General features: G+C 37.8%; 2 protein-coding genes across 2 annotated transcripts in view; both read left to right on the forward strand.

The window, feature by feature from the left end:
- LOC131015234 (probable glycosyltransferase At3g07620) overlaps positions 1-20,673 on the forward strand; it is a 1,181,237-nt gene that overhangs the window by 406,526 nt on the left and 754,038 nt on the right. The gene's annotated exons all lie outside the window — the stretch shown is intronic.
- Positions 522-4,850, forward strand: LOC131015218 (receptor kinase-like protein Xa21). The gene is made up of 5 exons (XM_057943506.1): positions 522-1,433; positions 1,508-1,726; positions 1,813-3,801; positions 3,895-4,245; positions 4,349-4,850. Exons 1-4 carry the CDS (start codon positions 527-529, stop codon positions 4,236-4,238), a joined length of 3,459 nt encoding a protein of 1,152 aa, XP_057799489.1. The 5' UTR covers positions 522-526; the 3' UTR covers positions 4,239-4,245; positions 4,349-4,850.

Here is a 20,673-nt window from a genome sequence, read left to right on the forward strand (position 1 = left end):
GTGGCTGCTTCTTATCTCCATTGTATAGTTTTGAAGTGTGGATATACCTTTTTACTGATTTCTGCTCACTTTAAATTATCCTTTTGCAAGTGGGACTTTTCTCAATCCAAAGTTTGATTCTATATATCTGTTTCTATATAATCAATCGGGATATAAGGATTTAGTTTGCATTTCTATATCGATCAAGTCTTCGTCTGCGTCTCCCTCTTTGTCTCAACTCTTCACCTTCGTCTTCGTCTGTTTGTCTCAACCTCAAGTCTTCGTCTGCGTCTCAACCTCAAGTCTACTTTAAATTATATATCCTTTTGCAAGTGCAATCTACTTTTCCAAAGTTTGATTCTATATATCTGTTTGTCTCAACCTCAAGTATTCGTCTTCGTCTCAAACGGAAAAAACAAAAAAGACGTCAAAGGCCACCACCCATGAAGACTCTCAAGTCTTATAATATTTATGTATATATGATGATTATTGGATGCATTTATTAGTGACTTAATTATCATAATACAATCACAATTAATTTGCAGCCATGGACAAAAAGCTTTATTGCATTTTGCCTTATGCATTCCTAATCACCATAACCTTCCCAATGCTTTCTTCTGAATCCAAACAACCTCTGAGCCTTGCAACTGATCAAACTGCCCTTCTTTCACTCAAACATACATCTCTTTCACTTGCAACTAATTGGACCAACTCCACCTCCGTCTGCACCTGGATTGGCGTCACTTGCAGCTTCCGCCACCACAGAGTAGCTGCCTTGAATCTCTCCAACATGGCTCTCTCCGGCACTATTCCACCACAGCTCGGACACCTCTCCTTCCTTGTCTACCTCAACCTCAGAAGCAATCTTTTCCATGGAGATTTGCCACAGGAACTGTCTCTCCTTCGCCGTTTGAAGTTCATATCTCTCCGACTCAACAACTTCACCGGAGACATCCCTCCCATGTTGGGTCAGTTACCAAAATTAGAGTACTTGTCTTTAAGCAACAACAGCTTCATAGGTTCCATCCCAAAATCCCTCTCAAACCTCACAAACCTACAATTTCTTGACTTAAGATACAATTCTCTAAGTGGAGAAATTCCAAAAGAGTTGGGAAGACTTCAAAGTCTACAAACTCTATTTGTTCATTTCAATCGTCTATCCGGTGCTATACCATCAGCCATATTCAACATATCGACCCTTGTATCTATGGCCTTCTCATACAATGAATTGAGTGGAAGTCTTCCAACAGACATTTGCAGTAATCTTCCATCTCTTACTGTGCTAAGTCTTTCTAAAAATCAGCTGAGTGGCGCGATTCCCACAAATGTATCACAATGTTCACGGCTTGAGGAGTTGAGCCTCTCTTACAACTCTTTTAGTGGGGAGATACCTTCAGAAATCGGCTACTTAACATCTCTTCAGTTTTTAGCTCTTGGTGGCAACAATTTGAATGGTATGGTTCAAGTTCTTATCACATAAATTTGTGTAAATCAGATTTTATTAGTTTCATGACCCTTTTTTTGCCAGGAACACTACCACATGAGATTGGTCATCTTCAGAGTCTGGTTACTTTTGGTGCTGAAAAGAATGAGATTGCGGGCTCAATTGATTTCAATATTTTCATGAATATGTCTTCTCTGCAAACCTTATCACTAGCGCGTAACAAATTCACGGGGAACCTTTCAAGGGATGTCGGGAATATTACAACGCTCACATTTTTAGAACTCCAAGATAACCAGTTTACAGGTACAACAGAGTCATTTTCATGTAAATTGTCTGTTTAGCTACAATATGTGTTTTTAGCTACAGTTTTGAAATCTCATGTTTTGCAGGGCTTATTCCCACTGAATTTGGCCAACTTTATTTGAAGTCATTAGTACTACAGTCGAACAGCTTGAGTGGTTCGATTCCACATGAGCTCTTTAACATTTCAACTCTTCGGATTCTTGCACTTGGCGACAATGCTCTGTCAGGGGTTCTTCCAACCCATTTATGCCATGCCTCTCCCTTTCTTGAAAGATTGTTTCTTGGCATAAATTCTATCACTGGAGCAATACCCAACACTATTTCTAACTGTTCTCGACTCACAATTCTCTCAATTCCTGAAAACAAATTCAGTGGTTATATACCTACTCATCTCGGAACCCTAAGACTTCTCCAATTTCTTTCTATATTCGGCAACAATCTTACCCAGGCACCATCTTCTTCCTTCTTTACTTCATTGACAAATTGCAGGTCTCTAACTGGTTTTGATATTTCTGATAATCCTCTAAATGGTGTCATTCCAGCTTCTGTCGGGAACTTATCTTCCTCACTTCAAACATTCGCTGCCGGCAACTGCAAATTCAGTGGCAGCATTCCTGTTGAAATAGGCAATTTAAGCAGTTTGATTACATTGTATTTGCAAGGCAATGAGTTATCCGGTAATATTCCACTAACTATAAGCCATTTGCATGAACTTCAAGGATTACTTCTGTATGATAACATGTTGAGAGGCTCAATACCACATGCTATATGTGATCTATTCAGCCTCAATACTTTAGTTATGAGCTATAATCAATTTTCAGGCCCAATTCCTAAATGTATGGGGAATGTCTCTTCTTTAAGAAATCTTGGTCTGGACTCCAACATTTTGAATTCTAGCATACCATCAAGCTTATGGGGCCTAAAAGATTTGATCAATCTAGACTTGTCCTCAAATTCATTAAATGGGTCACTACCTCTAGAGATGAATAACTTAGGAGTAGCGATCTATATAAATATAGCAATGAATCAGTTGTCAGGGTCAATTCCGAGGAATATCGGAAAGTTACAGAATTTGGCTAATCTGTCTTTGGCAAATAATAGACTAGAAGGTTCTGTTCCTGTGTCTATGGGAAGCATGATCAATTTGGCAAATCTCGACTTGTCGTACAACAACCTCTCTGGTTCAATTCCAAAGTTTTTAGAAGCACTTCAACACCTCGACTACTTTAATGTCTCTTTCAATAGTTTAAGTGGAGAAATTCCTAATGGAGGTTCTTTTAGAAACTTCACTATGGATTCTTTTAAGGGCAATGAGGCATTGTGTGGAATCCCCAAGTTCCATGTCGAAATTTGCTCTTCAATTTCTAATCACAGATCAAAGAGAAAGAAGGTGGAACGAGCTTCATTTATTGTTTTCGGGGTTGTGGCTTTCATCTCAGTTGTTTCTTTGGCTATTATAATTGTCAGAAACAAAAGGAAAGATAAGACGACTAGAGAAGTTGATGAGTTGATATTCATTGTGCCGGAAAGAATCTCTTATTATGAATTGCTGCAAGCAACGGAAAGATTCGATGAAAGCAATTTACTTGGCACTGGGAGTTCCTGCTCTGTTTATAAAGGAATTCTTAACAATGGGAAGGATATCGTTGTCAAGGTGTTTAACATGCAACTAGAAGGTATTTCTAGAATATTTGATGTCGAATGTGAGATACTACGTAGCATTCGACACAGGAATCTAACAAGCGTCATAAGCAGTTGCTCCAATGAAGAGTTCAAGGCATTAGTACTTGAATATATGCCAAAGGGAAACCTTGAAAAATGGTTATATTCCCACAACTATTGCTTGAATATGATGGAAAGATTGAATATAATGATTGATGTTGCATCTGCTTTGGAGTATCTTCACCACGGTTATTCAATGCCCATTGTACATAGCGACTTGAAGCCTAGTAATGTGTTGTTAGATGAAGATATGGTTGCCCATGTAAGTGACTTTGGGATAGCAAAATTGTTATGCGATGGAGATAGCTCTGTGTTAACCAACACGCTAGCAACATTAGGTTACATCGCTCCAGGTGAAGTTTCTCCGAATATATTGATTGCACTTCACTTTCAATCAATTAATTGTGGCTTCCTTACTGAATACTTCATGATTTTTGTTGTTCCAGAGTATGGTTTGGAAGGGCTAGTTTCAACAAGGTGTGATGTGTATAGCTACGGGGTGATGTTGATTGAAACTTTTACGAGAAAAAAGCCTAGTGATGATATGTTTTGCGGAGATATGAGCTTAAAGAGATGGGTAGAACTCTCACTTTCGGAGATCCCAAATGAAGTGATAGATGCCAACTTAGTCAGGAATTTGGAGGAAGAAATGATTGGCAAGAATATGCAGTGTGTACCATCCATACTTGAATTGGCTCTTAAATGTTCTGCCGACTCTCCCAGAGATAGAATAAACATGAAACAAGCACATGCAGAGTTGCAGAAAATTAAACACCGACTTTCCCAATGAGATTCAAGTAAGCTATTTCAAAGTTCTATGTTATTTCTAAGATAATATTGTTCTATTACGATTTACTGATTTTCCCAATGATATTCGTGTTTCACATATCTTTCGTGCAGGGAACCAAGTTGCTGACATTATGGCAAATCCAAATACTCCGACCGGTTGGTGGAATCATGCTATTCCCTTGATTGAGGAAGCCGTTCAAAAAGATATTCATATCCCAAATTTCTATCGCAAAGTTAGCTAATGATGTCTTCTTCTTTTGGTGGCTTTGATGAGGCATGTAGTGTTGAAGATTTTGAAGAGGCAGTAGATGCTAATTGGGGTGAGGCACTGGATAGTGGTGAGGTGGATGACATAATGAATGGAAAATTTGGCTTGGTCCTTTTGTTGGTTTTTGCTATCATTGTTAATTTGTTCTTTTTTTTTCCTCGTTGTAATAGACGAGTACTCTTTTTCCTTTACTGGTGTTTTTTCCATTGGATTGTCGCTAGAAAGGTTTTAATGAGGCTCGGCCCTTAGTTAGCGACTTTGTGCTTTCAAGGATTTGTTAGTGACTTTGTGCTTTCAAGCGTTTGTTAGGTTTTTTTATTCCAAATATATAACTGAGTTAGCAAAGTCATGTTATCTAGTATGTTGATAGAAATTTTATTTCTATTTATTATCACTATTAGTTAAGTCGTGAATTTATTCCGACATGTGAAGTGGGGTTTAATCTAGATATTATAACAGCAAAACGAATTAAATCTTCGGATTTAATTTAGAATTATTTTACAGTCTATTGATTTTGGCAAGACAGGAAAACATATATTGTAATACGAGATTTATTAGAATAGTCCGTTACAAACCCGAATCTATTATTATATGAGATAGGGAATGGCAAACACAGAAGGATTTTATTTCATAGATCACCTCAACCTTTTATCACTTACAATAAACTTTCATTCCTACTCCCTACCATCCTACTACACCAACTCCCAACAGCTCACTTTCCCATCAGCCAAACCTCCCTTGCCCTCCTTCTTTAGTGCTTCATCAACCAAAGAGAAACAAAGAGCCTATTCATTGCTCTGCCTACCTTGAAGGAGGTAAGTTATTGTCTGTGATTATCCACACCTGCATTTATTGAGAAGAATAAGTATGATTATTTCAGTTATTCCTTCATTTACTTGATTCAACTCAGCAGCCAACCAACACAATTATACTATCTCAGTCTACTCCCTCCTGCTATACGATTCCTTTAAAGAATGCATAGCATCATTGGTAGAAACCACTCCACTACAAGAACATAGAATACAGACATATGTCTCACAACTTTCATGGCTATTCCTTAGCACACTAGTAAAGACCACACCTTTCTTAAACAAGCAAAGGGTAGAATACAACTTAGCTTTTGTTACAGTGGAGGGCCGACTGCCCTGTCCAGACGAGCCCTTTTCCCACTCCTTCAGTGGAATTGAGAGACGACGACTCTCGCCGGAATTACAGAGACCACGGACTCAGAGGTGGAGGAACGCCGGCGGCTTCACCGAAGACAGATCGAAGGGAGAGAGTGGGGGTGTTCCTTTTCGTCCAGTTAGAGAATGAGCGTGAAATTAGGAAGGAGGATGGAGGATCGACGGATTGAGACGAGGGGAAGGTGGCACAGCGGTCGACGGTCGCCGGATTCCGGAGCCGCGGCGGCGGACTCCTCGGGAGAGAGAGAGAGAGAGTTAGGAGAGAGCAAGTGGAAGAGAGTAATTGGGCTTTATTATTCAATTCTTTGGGCTATACTCCCTCCGTCCCGCGAGTCTTGACACGTTTTCCTTTTTGGGCCGTCCCACGAATCTTGACACGTTTCCTTTTTTGGCAATAATTATTACATTCTCTCTCCTACTTTATCACCTTTATTATATTCTCTATCCTACTTTATCACTTTTATTACCTTCTCTCTCCTACTTTATCAATTTTATACTTTATTAATTACACACTTAAAACACTAATCTACAACTCCTTAATTCTCGTGCCGAACCCAAACGGGTCAAGACTCGCGGGACGGAGGGAGTATTATTTTATTAATTTAATTGGGCCTTGTGATTTTTCTTGGGTAATTTTATACATAGCCTCTTTTTTGAGAAGAATAAGTATGATTATTTCAGTTAATCCTTCATTTACTTCAACTCAGCAGCCAACCAACACAATTATACTATCTCAGTCTACTCCCTCCTGCTATACGATTCCTTTAAAGAATGCATAGCATCATCAGTTATTGATAAGGTAGCAAAACCAAACCATAGACTGCTCTTATGCATTGAATACCGAATGTGAGTGGCACATTACATTCACAGAAATTAGAAACCACTTCGACAAACCAAATGAAATACAAGACGAAACAACGAGATTTACGTGGTTCGGGAAAACCCCTACGTCCACGGGAGAGTGAGCCTCTGTTATTGAACCAAGATCGAAAGAGAATTACAATCACACAACCTCACCAATTAGAAAAACTGGATCAAAGAAAAGAAACACGCAACTCTCTCTTACAGATGCTCTTAACTCTTTTCTCTCTGTAACTCTACTGAATTAAAAAACACTCTAAGGAAGAAGAAAAGCTATACAAAGATCTACAAGCTATACAAAGATCTACATACCCCGATGAATTCTAGCAATAATACAAACTCAACAGATCTTGGTTATATCCCATTCTTGGAGGTCTTCTCAACAGAAAACTGGTAATCCAATGTAATTGATCAGTCTACAGAAACTGTATGTAAATGCAATTGCTACTACTTCTATAAACTAAATTGGCATTTATCTACCAATAGTTCATCACAAATACTATTGTGCAACCGGTTGCACCGTACTACTGGTTTCCAGAATGACACTACTTTATTCGGAAAATGACACTTGAACATTTTCGAATGACACTACTTCAACAAACAAATGACACTTGAAGATCTTCAACACGGTGCAACCGATTGCTCGGGAGAGTGCCTCATAGTTCATTAGAGCCCTATCTCCACTTCTCATACACTTCATCATAGTAAGGTAATCAAATTTTACAGTGTATCTATTAAATACAGTATGCTTTGGCAAAGAGTTTTACAAAATCAAGCATATATGAATCAAATCTTCAGAAGCAAAAAGGCCTGCGAAATTTTGAGACCTCTATCACGAAATTTTGTATTCTGATATATCACAATGCTTTCAAATGTTCAAATGTATTATGATATTATTGCTCTATGCAATTCACATTACTTTCTCATACACAAAATTACCATCATTATTGGTTCTATCAATTTTTCTTATCTAGTGACGCAGTAGAAGCATAGAATAACATGCACAATACTACTTGTTGAAAACTTTGGGACCTAGCAGTGGATTGCGTCATGTCTCTAGCTACTCTTTATTCATGCCATCTCCATCAACTAGAGTGAGAGATGTTTTAATTTTTGTGCCCATTTTATTTTTGTTAATTGAACCAATGACTAGTTAATTTGGATTGTGATTTAATTAATTAAATTTCTCATTAATTATTTCTCTACAAGTGTTATCATATATGCATATAATTGTTTGATTATATGTTTTAATTTATATACTAAAGTCCTACTAATTTATGGAAGAAAAATATTTTTAAATTGATTTTATGCTCAAGTTGAGTTTTTAAGTAAAAGTCGAGCAATGGCATTGTTGGAACCCTTAGCCAAGAAAATGAATTTCAAATTTTATTTTGAAAACCCGGGTGTTGCGAATTTAGTTAGAAATTGATGACAAGTTATAGGACTACGAGCTTAAGTTGAGAACTTATCTTGTACGTCCTCCAGAAGAAGATATATAGGTTCTCTATTAAATTGTTTGGGTTGTCTTCAAATCAGGTGAAACTTTATTTACGAAATGTATGTTTGAGCTAATAAGCTCGGTTTTATGAAAAGTTAAAGTTGATGGTTCATGCTTAAAATATTTTTGCTCTCTATTGGTTATTGTTTCTACCAGAACATTGTTGGCTCTTGCAATCAGAATTGTGTATCTACACCAGAATCTGTTGTCTCGAGAGATTCGATGATAACCAGTTGTAGATGAGCCAGGAAAATATGAGCTTAGATTATTTTTAGTATGCATGGAATAACTTTTTTTAAAAATATATGTGTTATACTCTTCAAAGCATGAATTATCCTTTCAGAATAGCTTTCAAAATGTTTTTAAATGGCTCAGCCCACTGAGTACATTAGTACTCAATCCTGCAAATATTTTCAAAACCTTTTGCAGATTGAACAGCTGGTGGTGACGTGCGAGGCTAAGGAAGAGGTTGTTGTTATTTGAAGAACACTTTGTTTTACTTCCGCTGAAATAAATTCACTTGTGAATATTATCTTATGCCTGACTATCTTGATACTTTCGGATTGTTTTAATCTGAATTCCATTTTCTAATATTTTCCTAGCGATTGTTTTCCTGCATATATTAATTTCCCAGTATAAAATATCATTTTGGTCTCCGACCTTCGAACTTCCGATCTTGATAGGAAGAATAATTATATTATAGTGTTGTACTTGTTAACTTTTAAATACGATGTATTTTTCGATTAATGAAATGATATGCTAGACTCTAAGGGCACAATACCCATTTAATTCAAGTAAAGCCTAGTACTCCTGTCACATAGCTCATTTCTTATTCTCCCGAGAAATTGGGGTGTGACAATACTAGTGTATCTAAATAGTTTATTAAAACACTGCATAAAAGTTTACTTCTTGAGTAGCTGTTCCATAAGAAAGTCCATGTAGAATATATAAATATTCTAGAAATCTAGAATATTCAAGGTTAGGAAGTCTTAAGTAGAATCTAGATTAATCTTAACTAGTAGATAATTCTAGATTCATACGAGGATCTAGAGAGTTTGTACCATTTGTAATAGAGCAAGAGAAGCTAACAAGCTAATAAAAATTACACCTTATCAAATACACTCTATAGCCTTCTTGGAGACAAGAGCTTCTCTCTAAAATTCATATCTATATTCTACACACACTAACAATATTCATCTTCACCACTTCTCTAAATCACTCACCACACTCAAACCACTATATAATCACCTCCATTTTTCTAACACTGTTCCATAAGAAAGTTCATGTAGAATATAGTGGTTTCAATTCTTAGGGAGCACAAATAGCAGCGGTTGGGTTTTTCATTGTTTTTGTTTTATTTCTGGTTTTTCATCTTTCTTGAAAGCAACAATTCAAGAAATCCTGTTGACTTGGGCAGAACGGTAGTTAATTATTCCGTCGTTTAATCACAATATATCCATACCAAACACAAGGGAGGCACATACGCACCAAGAAGTTACCAGATAAACTAAAAGGATTTGTGTTAGGGAAAGGGAGCAGATTTCCCTTTTCTCTCTCGTGTTCTTCTTATTTTTGGAGTAAGTGCTCACTCGAAGAGCACCCATAGAGTTACGATCGTAACACGACACGACAAAACTAGTTTGTCACTGTTTTTTCTTTTCAGCTACACTTGAATAATAATAACCAACTTCACGCATATAGAAGGCCCTTTTTACAGTTTTGTTTCCTGCTCCCTATTGCATTAAAATTAGATCTACAATTACTCACTTCCTAGTTTTTCTCCTTATTCCACTGTAGCCCTGTGTCGGCGGCGGAGCCAGGAATTTAGTTGAGGGGGGCTGATTCCTAGTTTTATATATATATACTTGGAAAAAAAAATCTCAAAATTTGGGTGTCTCCATGTGGCTCCGCCAGGCTGTGTGATATTGCCTTAAATCTAGTGGACCCATTAATTAATATAGTGGTAATGAAAGATGTTTTTCAAGGTAATATGTAAGTGAATCAACTTCAAGTCTGCTACAGAAAGCCCCAACCATGAAGGATGCTGTAGAACACAAAGTTAATTAACATCTCATTCCCAAATTAATCAGCAATCGGAATCATAATTAAGTCCATTAACCAGAATACTTATGCACAAGAGTAGAAGTATATATAGTTTTCAAGTGTGGATATACTTTTTTACTGATTGCTGCTCAGTTTTAATTATCCTTTTGCAAGTGGGACTTTAATTTCTCAATCTACTTTTGCAAGTGGTGTTCGTATATCTCAGTCTCTTTAAGTGACTGGGGTCGGCATTTGTATGGATCACTACGAGAGAGTAGGTATGGAAATAACATCTACCAAGGACTTCACCGGACCCCGCCGGACCTCAGAGCTGCGACTGAATCAGGTGGAGGAACGCCGGCGCGGCGGCTTCACCGAAGACAGATCGAAGGATTGAGATGAGGGGAAGGTGGCACGGCGGTCGACGGTCGGCCGAGAGAGAGAGAGTTAGGAGAGAGAGATAGAGAATTATACATACCCCGAGGAATTCTAGCAATAATACAAACTCAACAGATCTTGGTTATATCCCATTCTTGGAGGTCTTTCAACAGTTTTGTAATCCAATGTAATTGATCAGACACTTCATCATAGTAAGGTAATAAAATTTTACAGTGTATCTATTAAATACAGTATGCTTTGGCAAATGAGTTTTACAAAATCAAGCATGAATCAAATCTTCAGAAGCAAAAAGGCCTGCGAAATTTTGAGACCTCTATCACGAAATTTTGTATTCTGATATATCACAATGCTTTCAAATGTTCAAACGTATTCTGATATCATTGCTCTATGCAATTCACATTGCTTTGATGCTTTCTCATACACAAAATTACCATCATTATTGGTTCTGTCAATTTTTCTTATCTAGTGACGCAGTAGAAGCATATATAACATACACAATACTACTTGTTGAAAACTTTGGGACCTAGCAGTCAGGGGCGGAGCCAGACTTTCGTTTCAGGGGGGTCCAATTTTTTTTAAATAAAAATAATAATTAAATTTAAAAATAATAAATTAATTAAAATAAATTAAAAATAAATAATAATCATTAACACAATTATAAATATCTTTTAAATTATAAAAATACATTTCGTTCGTACAAAACAACTTCAAAAAATCAAGATGGATAAAACTTGGGATTTTGGCAAATAAAATCATGAACTATTTCGAATTAACAATTTTAATGTGACTTTTAAAATGTGACGAATTAAATCATTATCTTTTCAATTTTTGCAATTTCGTCCCTCGCAATTTTTTTCTGATCGTCGGATTATTGACTTGGATTTTTTGTGGATTAATTCTCCACGTAATATTCATGTTACGAAAATAATTTGCAATAAAATTACTAAATATTGAAAATTATAGTGCAAATACAGGATACATCCCTTGCTTATTTAAAGAATTTTTTAATTAAATTGTAAGAAACAACGTCGTTTAGACCTCACAAAAACTGTAAGAAGATAAAATCAGAGTATTTTATTTTTTTAATACTAAAATTACGAAAATATACCTACTATTTTTTAAAATTCCAGGGGGGCCCAGTGACCCCCCTGCTAGCAGTGGATTACGTCATGTCTCTAGCTACTAAAGATTCATGCCATCTCCATCAACTAGAGTGAGAGATGTTTAATTTTTTTTGCCCATTTAATTTTTACTAGCAGAGTCTACGTGCATTGCACGTATTACCTCTTGTTTAACATAATTTATTTATTCAAAATAATAATATATTTAAAAATAAAAAATGATATAATACTGTTAGTTATTGATTATTAAATTAATAAATGTTTGCAAGCTGTATAAAGAAGTAAATAAAAATAAAACAAAATCTTATACACAAAAATTCATGTGCAACAGGTTGCATGGTGCAACCGGATTGTATGTATCAATTGTGTGAGGTTGGCCCATTTCTCATTCCCTCTCCTCTTCTTTTTTTCTTTTTTGTCTGTGCTTTTCTTTAAGGCCCAGTACCCGAGCCCACTCTCCTGTCTCTGGCCCATTTCCAAACCCTAGCCCACTCCCCACTCAGATATACCCCTCCGCATCCCCACTCTCTCTCTCATTTCTTTCATCCGCGCCGCTTCAACTCTAACCCTAAATCCGATCCTCTCTCTCTCTGTCTCTTCGTTTTTCTCCCCTTTCCACCGCCCTCCTGCCTTGGTTACTTCACCGCCTTCAATGGCGCCCCTCTCTACCGTTGCTGCTGCTCTCCTTATATCCCTGATACTCTCTCATGCTGGGATAACGCATTATCAAAGATAGTAAGGCTCTGCTATTCCTTTGTGGTTGATTCTTTGATAATACGGGATTCCCTGCTTGGGTGGTGGTATCACCGGGCTTTCCAAACCATCGGAGCCCTGTTTGGTGGTTACCTGAGTAGATCTGAGCCGCCGGAGTCCTGAACTTGGCTCCTGCTGTTGGTGGTTCTGTTGAGATCTGAGAAGCTACTCCGATTGTCCACTTTGGCCTTGATTGTTAAGCTGTCGGAAGGATTGCCGAGTTTAAGGGGAAAATCTGAGCCCATGTGTCCCGAGGACACCTTTTCCCTTGGCTGAAACCCTAACTCCTTTATTTCTTATTTTTCTTTCATTGTATCTTTTTACTCCTTTCTTGTTTATCCTGTGCAGATCAGAAGAAGGAAGGAAGGAGGTGTTGTGAAGAGAAGAACAGAAGAATAAGAAGAAGAAGAAGTGCCTGAGCACGAAGTGAGACGGACCGGAGGTTCGGGAAACAAGAGGAGTAATCCCGGCAAGGCGAAGATACCCAACAGTGGTATCAGAGCCACGGGGACCTTGCCAGGGCTCCCCCCGAACTCATCCCTCTCACCCCGCCGCCCTTTGGCTGCGCCGACTCGCTCCCGACGAGAAAGGAAAGTGGTAAGTCCGGTTCTTCCTCCTGAAGAGCTCAGCTCTGGTAAATTGGCTTACACCCTGAAACCCCTAGACATTAGGATTGGTGTTGCCTGCTGTTTTTCTTTCTTGCATGTTTTTTGCTTGATTTTGGTATCTTGCGATCCTGCTCTCTTGTTTGCTTCCGCTTGTTGCCCCTGTCTCGATAAACCCCTGGCATCCAAAGCCAAGTGAGGTTCTCCCTTGCTTTTGGTCCAGTTCGTCTGGATTCTCCTTTAAAGGAGTCTCCTCGTGCGAGTACCCTGGAAATCAAGGGAGAAAGGGGGCTATCTAGATTGGCTGTGTGTGTTTCTGTTTCTTTGTTGTATCTGCTGTTGTTTGTTTTCTCTGGTGCTTCTGTTTGCCCTGGAAAATTCCCTTGGATTGAGAGTTTTTGGACTTGGTTAAGTCCTGTTGGAACTTTTGGAGGGACCAGTGTGAATCCTTGCTCCACAGATCAATCTGTGCTGAGATCTGGGCTCTTCCCTGCTCCTGAACTCCATTTGTTTCCTCTTTAAGGTCCTGGTGGCCTTTGCTGTGGTGTCTCTTGCTCTGTGCTTGTGTGATCTTCTTTGCTTTCATCTGCATCAACATGAACAACATGCATGTAGTACCTTTTAATGGCAGAGATGACTTTCAAGATTGGAAAATCAAGATTGAGTGCATACTAGTCAAAGAAAAAGTTAAAAGGGCTATAACCACTAGGGTTAATGGGGTTGTTACTGATGCTGCTTTACATGATATGAATGATAGTGCTAGGGCCACTATTTTGCTAAATTTGTGTAGCTCTGTGGTCAGAAAGGTGTCACATCATACTTGTGCTAAAGATCTGTGGGATGATTTAAATGCTATATATGCTGCTCCTTCGTGTCAACATGGTCCTTGCAAAACCAATTCATGTCTTTTCAAATGGATCCTTCTAAGGATGTAGACACCAACATGGAAAATTTTAACAAACTTTTACATGATTTGAAACTTGCTGGAGATGATTCTATAGAGAAATATGCCCCCCAAATTCTTTTAAACTCTATTTCTGAGCCTTTCTCTGAAGTATAGTCAGCCCTGAAATATGGTGGTTCAAAAGTCACCTGTGAGATGATCACCAATGGCCTTAAGTCTAAGGAGAGTGAACTGAAATTGACTAAGTCAAACCCCTTGCATGGTGAAATCTTGTATGTAAACAAGAACCAAACTCAGAATCACAATAGAGGTCAGAACCAGGATAGGCCTAAGGATATGAGACCCTACAACCAGAATTCTGAGTATAGAGGTCAAAACCAGAACCAAAACACTGATCAAAAGCCTAGGAAAGTCTGCTGGAACTGTGGAAAACCAGGCCATTTCATAAACAGATGTAAGCTCCCTAAGCAGAAAAAGCAACCTACTCCTGAAGAGCCTAGTCAGAATGTCAATAATGTGTTTGAGGATGATTGTGTTTACATGATGCATGACCATGATTTTCAGTTTATCAGTTACTCAAATGATATTTCAAAAACTATGAGTTCCAGTGAATGGCTCATTGATTCTGGCTGTACTTTTCATGTCACTCCCCATGAACATATGTTTCTTAATCTCCAACCTGTCAAGTCTGGTCATGTTGCTTTAGCTGATGGTCAGAGTTGTGAAATTATTGGAAAGGGTGATGTATGCTTGAGATTTGAAAATGGAAAATTCCTTACTTTGACTAATGTCAGATTTGTTCCCAACTTGAAGTTCAGTTTGTTATCTGTTTCTCAAATTGCTGATAATAGGGTAACTGGATCTGTTGATCATTTGAGTTTTCAATTCAAAAAGGATTCTGAGCATGTTTTTTCTGCACTGAGGAAGGGAAATTTGTATGCTGTACATGTTGAATCTGTGCCTTTACAAGTTGCTAATATGGTTCATGATGATAAGTCTGCACTTTGGCATGCTAGACTAGGTCATTTAAGCAATAAGTGCATGGATATCCTGAGAAAAACTGGTTGTTTTGGTAATGACAAAATTTCAGACATAACATTTTGTGAACCTTGCATACTAGGAAAACATCACAAGTCTGCATTCCCCACTTCTGTTCCCTATCCAAGAAAGCATGTTAGCACTGAAATCCTTGAATATCTGCATGCTGATGTCTGGGGCCCTGCAAAGGTGCCCACTCATGGTGGCAATGTGTATTTCTTGTCTGTGATAGATGACTTTTCTAGGAAAACTTGGGTGTTTCTCATGAAGCATAAATCTGAGGTATTTGATAAACTGTCTAAGTGGGCTGTTCAGATTCAAAACCAAACCAGAAAGAGCATTAAATGCATTAGAACTGATAATGGCCTGGAATTTTGTAATCAGTCCTTGGATAGATGGTGTTCTGAGTTAGGCATCATTAGGCATAAGTCAGTCCCTTATACTCCACAGCAAAATGGAGTTGTAGAGAGAATGAATAGAACTCTCCTGGAGAGAGTTAGGAGTCTCCTTGTTGCTTCTGGTCTTTCCAAGCATTTCTGGGGAGAAGCCCTTATGACTGCAGTCTATTTGATCAATAGATCTCCATCTGTGCCTTTGCTTGGTAAACTACCTGAGTCTGTATTCTGGAATAAGCCTGTATGCTTGAATAACCTGAGAGTCTTTGGCTGTGCTACTTATGTGCATCAGAACATTGATAAACTGGAACCTAGGGCTAAGAAGTGTATCTTCCTAGGTTACCTTGAAGGAGTTAAGGGATATAGATTATGGGATAAGTCTGTACCAGGGTTCAAAACTTGCATTAGCAGAGATGTCTCTTTTAATGAGTTGAGTTTTCCATGTTTGCTGAATTCCTCACTTTCTGCTGCTCCAAGTGAGGTGGAGAACCTAAATGCTTATGATGCTGCTAAATATGAGTTTATGTTTACACCTATGATTCCTTTTGAGGTGGAACCCGAGCTAATTCCTGAACCTACTCCTCCCCTTGATCCAGTAATTCCTGAACCTATTGTGAATGAACATGATGTGCCTGTGAATGATAACTTGAATGACTATCAACTTACTAGAGATAGAGAAAGAAGGCATGTTAGGCAGCCTGCTAGGTTTGATGATTACAACATGTCCATGTATGCTTTTAATGTGTTTAACAATGTGGATCAGACTGAACCTTGTTCTTATTCTGAAGCTGTTAACTCTGATGAATCTGCTAAGTGGTTGTCTGCTATGGAATCTGAAATGAACTCTCTGCATAACAACAATACTTGGATTTTGGTTCCTAAACCTGCTGACTGTTCTATTGTTGAATGCAAATGGTTGTTTAAGATTAAAAATGAGGTGGAAAATGTCAGGTATAAGGCTAGGCTTGTTGCCAAAGGTTTTACACAGAAAGAGGGCATTGATTACAATGAAATATTTGCTCCTGTAGTAAAATTTACTACTGTGCGCATCATGCTTGCTCTCTGTGCTCATTTCAATTGGGAACTAAAACAAATGGATGTTACAACTGCCTTCTTGCATGGTGAGCTGGAAAATGATATATATATGAAGCAGCCTGAGGGTTTTGTTGACAAAAACTTTCCTGATCATGTTTGCCTCTTCAAAAAGTCTTTATATGGTCTAAAGCAGTCACCTAGGCAATGGAACTTGAAATTTGATCAATGCATGAAAAGCCTGAATTTTGTTAGGAGCAGTTTTGATCATTGTTTGTATCACTTGGGTGGTAAGTCTCCTGTATTCTTGCTTTTGTATGTTGATGACATGCTTATTCTTGGTCCTTGCTTGAAAACTATACAACATGTTCAAAAATGCCTTTGTGATATGTTTGACATGAAAGACCTAGGTGATGCCAAGAAAATCCTAGGCATGAGCATAGAAAGAGATAGGGAGAACTGCACCCTTTTGCTACATCAATCTGAGTATGTGAATCAAGTCTTGCATAAGTTCAACATGTTTGATTGCAATCCTGTCAGTGTGCCTCTTGGATCCCATTTTGAGCTTAGTAAGAAGCAATGTCCCACCTCTGACACTGATCTTGAAGAAATGAGAAACATTCCATATGCTAATGCTATAGGTTCTGTCATGTGCTTGATGATTAGCACTAGGCCTGATATTGCTTATGCTGTTTCTTGTTTAAGCAGGTACATGTCAAATCCTGGTCTCCCTCATTGGGAAGCTATGAAATGGCTATTTAGATATCTGAAATCTACTATGAAACATGGTCTGCTTTTCTCTAAGTCTAAAAATGATGTGAAATGTGTGGGTTATGTGGATTCCAATTTTGCTAATGACAGAGATAGTAGGAAGTCTTCCACCTCATATGTGTTCACTTTATGTGATGCTTGCATTAGTTGGAAGTCTCAGTTACAAGGAATTGTAGCCATATCTACTACTGAATCTGAATATATAGCTGCTACTGAAGCTGTGAAAGAAGCAATATGGTTAAATGGTGTGCTCTCTGATATTAATTTTGTTGATGATAAACCTGTGATTTTCTCTGATAGTCAGTCTGCTATACAACTGTGCAAAAATCCTGTTTTCCATGATAGAACTAAACATATTGATGTCAAGTATCATTTCATCAGAGATGTTGTAGAAAGGGGAGATGTTATTCTGAACAAGATTCCCTCTGAGTTCAATCCTGCAGATATGGGCACTAAGTGCCTACCAGTTGCAAAGCTGGAATCTTGCAAAAGGACCTTGAACATTGGGCCTGGTTGATCCCTCTGTGTTTTTTGTGTCAAGTTCAGCCTTTGTGGCTGCTTGTTTCTGTTATTTCCTTTGTTGCTTGCTGCATGTGTTGAGTCTGTAAGCCCTGCTCTGTCATGTGTTTGTATGCTCTGCATGTTTTCTTTTGCTCTGCATGTTTGGTCTGTTGTGAGCCCTGTTTTGTTCTGTTGTCCTGTGTCTTGTCTTGTGTCTTCTCTCTCTGTATGTGTGTTGAATATGAGTGTTCTATTTTGTGTGTGGTCTGCTGAGTCTTCAATGATAACCCTCTGGGTTTGAGAAATGGTGATTTCCCTTGGGTTGGTCTCTGTTGTTGAGATTGAGATTAATATGTATAATATTGTTCTCACCCTCTATTATCTTGTCTTTGTGATAGGATGATGGTAAAAATGTGGGCTGTGATGACAAACTCCAAACTCAAAGGCTGGCCCTTCCCTGGTAGCAGAATGATCAATGTGCCAAAGGTGGATATGTGAGGTTGGCCCATTTCTCATTCCCTCTCCTCTTCTTTTTTTCTTTTTTGTCTGGGCTTTTCTTTAAGGCCCAGTACCCGAGCCCACTCTCCTGTCTCTGGCCCATTTCCAAACCCTAGCCCACTCCCCACTCAGATATACCCCTCCGCGTCCCCACTCTCTCTCTCATTTCTTTCATCCGCGCCGCTTCAACTCTAACCCTAAATCCGATCCTCTCTCTCTCTCTGTCTCTTCGTTTTTCTCCCCTTTCCACCGCCCTCCTGCCTTGGTTACTTCACCGCCTTCAATGGCGCCCCTCCCTACCGTTGCTGCTGCTCTCCTTATATCCCTGATACTCTCTCATGCTGGGATAACGCATTATCAAAGATAGTAAGGCTCTGCTATTCCTTTGTGGTTGATTCTTTGATAATACGGGATTCCCTGCTTGGGTGGTGGTATCACCGGGCTTTCCAGACCATCGGAGCCCTGTTTGGTGGTTACCTTAGTAGATCTGAGCCGCCGGAGTCCTGAACTTGGCTCCTGCTGTTGGTGGTTCTGTTGAGATCTGAGAAGCTACTCCGATTGTCCACTTTGGCCTTGATTGTTAAGCTGCCGGAAGGATTGCCGAGTTTAAGGGGAAAATCTGAGCCCCTGTGTCCCGAGGACACCTTTTCCCTTGGCTGAAACCCTAACTCCTTTATTTCTTATTTTTCTTTCATTGTATCTTTTTACTCCTTTCTTGTTTATCCTGTGCAAATCAGAAGAAGGAAGGAAGGAGGTGCTGTGAAGAGAAGAACAGAAGAATAAGAAGAAGAAGAAGTGCCTGAGCACGAAGTGAGACGGACCGGAGGTTCGGGAAACAAGAGGAGTAATCCCAGCAAGGCGAAGATACCTAACAAATTGATATGAAATTACTACATCTATATGGGTCAGGATACTCTATATGGATAAGGTTTTGGGTCCTGTACAATTCGGTTGCACCATGCAATCAGTTGCATAGGACTTAGGAGACCACCTCAATCTTATATATGTGTATAATTTTGACCATCAAAATTGTATTGTAGTTATAATGATAATATATTATAATATAATTGATCTGATAAGTAAGATTAGGAAGAAAATGTACATATTTATTTTCTAATCGAGGCAAAAAAGTTGTTTTGCTCCCATCTTATATAGCCCTCTACATGCCTTTTAACATCATATTATTCTTATAGTGTTTTATGCTTATCTTCACACTTGCATTGATTGCATCTTAAAGCTCTTGACTGAGTTTTATACTTAATCCTAAATATTTTTGTTTTCTACATTATATATTTTTAGACACACAATCTATTCTCTTATTACATGTCAAATCTTAAGTATCGTACAATGACCTATCCACCAAGATGAAATTGTACGAATATTAAAATGTGTATCAATTTTTTTTTTCTCATCACAAGTTCCACAACCATGTCTATTTTTTTCTTAACTTATTTTCATTTTTTTTACTCTTTCGTTTAGTAAGGTTGCGTTTACTTTGATGGATAAATTTATCCATGGAAAATGATGGATGACAAAAATTTATGCGTTTAAATGTCTCATTTCTTTTCCAGCATTTGACATAAAAGAGTTGCTCACCATTTTTCCTTCCTTAGTTTCACTTCAACGATGGATAATATTATCCCTCCAAAAATGGAGGGATAATAATATTAAACGCAGCCTAATTGAACAAGAGCAATTTCATTCTCAAAAAAAAAAAAAAAAAAAAACAAGAACAAGTTAATCCATCTTTAAGACCCTTTTACTATCCTCTGACCCGAATAATTTAGGAATAAATATTTCTTCATGACAAGAACCATTTAAATAACAATAACAATAACTATACAGAACTCTATAGATGAGTTTCTTGAGATTTTTGCATAGATAAGGTCGAGTTTCTCTAAAGAACTCTTGATCAGATAATCCTTCAATTTAAATTTCACAGCCTACAACTATACAGCTCTATGTCTCATAAAAGCAAGCATACATGTACAATGTAGATTTTTTATCATGGTTATTTTGATTATATTTAATTAAATCACAAGCTAATGGACCAATATCAATATCCTCAAAGAATTATGTAAATAATAAGCGTAATATATAATTTAAAAGGCATTAACTTTTCATGATTGAGAATTTTCATCCTCATTAATAGAATTTCTCCATTCCCCTTTCAATTGGATAAAAATCAAGCATATTATCTTAAACTATAGAAATCATTAAGGGTCTCGAGATATCTCAAAATTTGAATTCATCTTAATAAATATGGGTTGACATTCTATTTTTGTCCATTAAGTCAACCCTTAATAGTAAACACCCCTTTACACTATAAGAATTATATGTCTAGCCACTTTCTAACCAGTATCACACATATTCTTACAAATATTCCTATCTAATTCCATGAATATTCTTATAATTTGATGGATTCATAATGTAGCAAGGGTCTCCTAAACGTAACATTCAGAAAACTCCTAGCTATTCATACTCACTCAATGAATCATAAAAGCTCTTAATTATTTGAAAGAATTAGATATGTATGCTAAAAATTAATGCATAAAACTCCACACA

The sequence above is a fragment of the Salvia miltiorrhiza genome, chromosome 3 (assembly GCF_028751815.1).
Source record: "Salvia miltiorrhiza cultivar Shanhuang (shh) chromosome 3, IMPLAD_Smil_shh, whole genome shotgun sequence".
In the NCBI taxonomy this organism is placed as follows: domain Eukaryota; kingdom Viridiplantae; phylum Streptophyta; class Magnoliopsida; order Lamiales; family Lamiaceae; genus Salvia; species Salvia miltiorrhiza.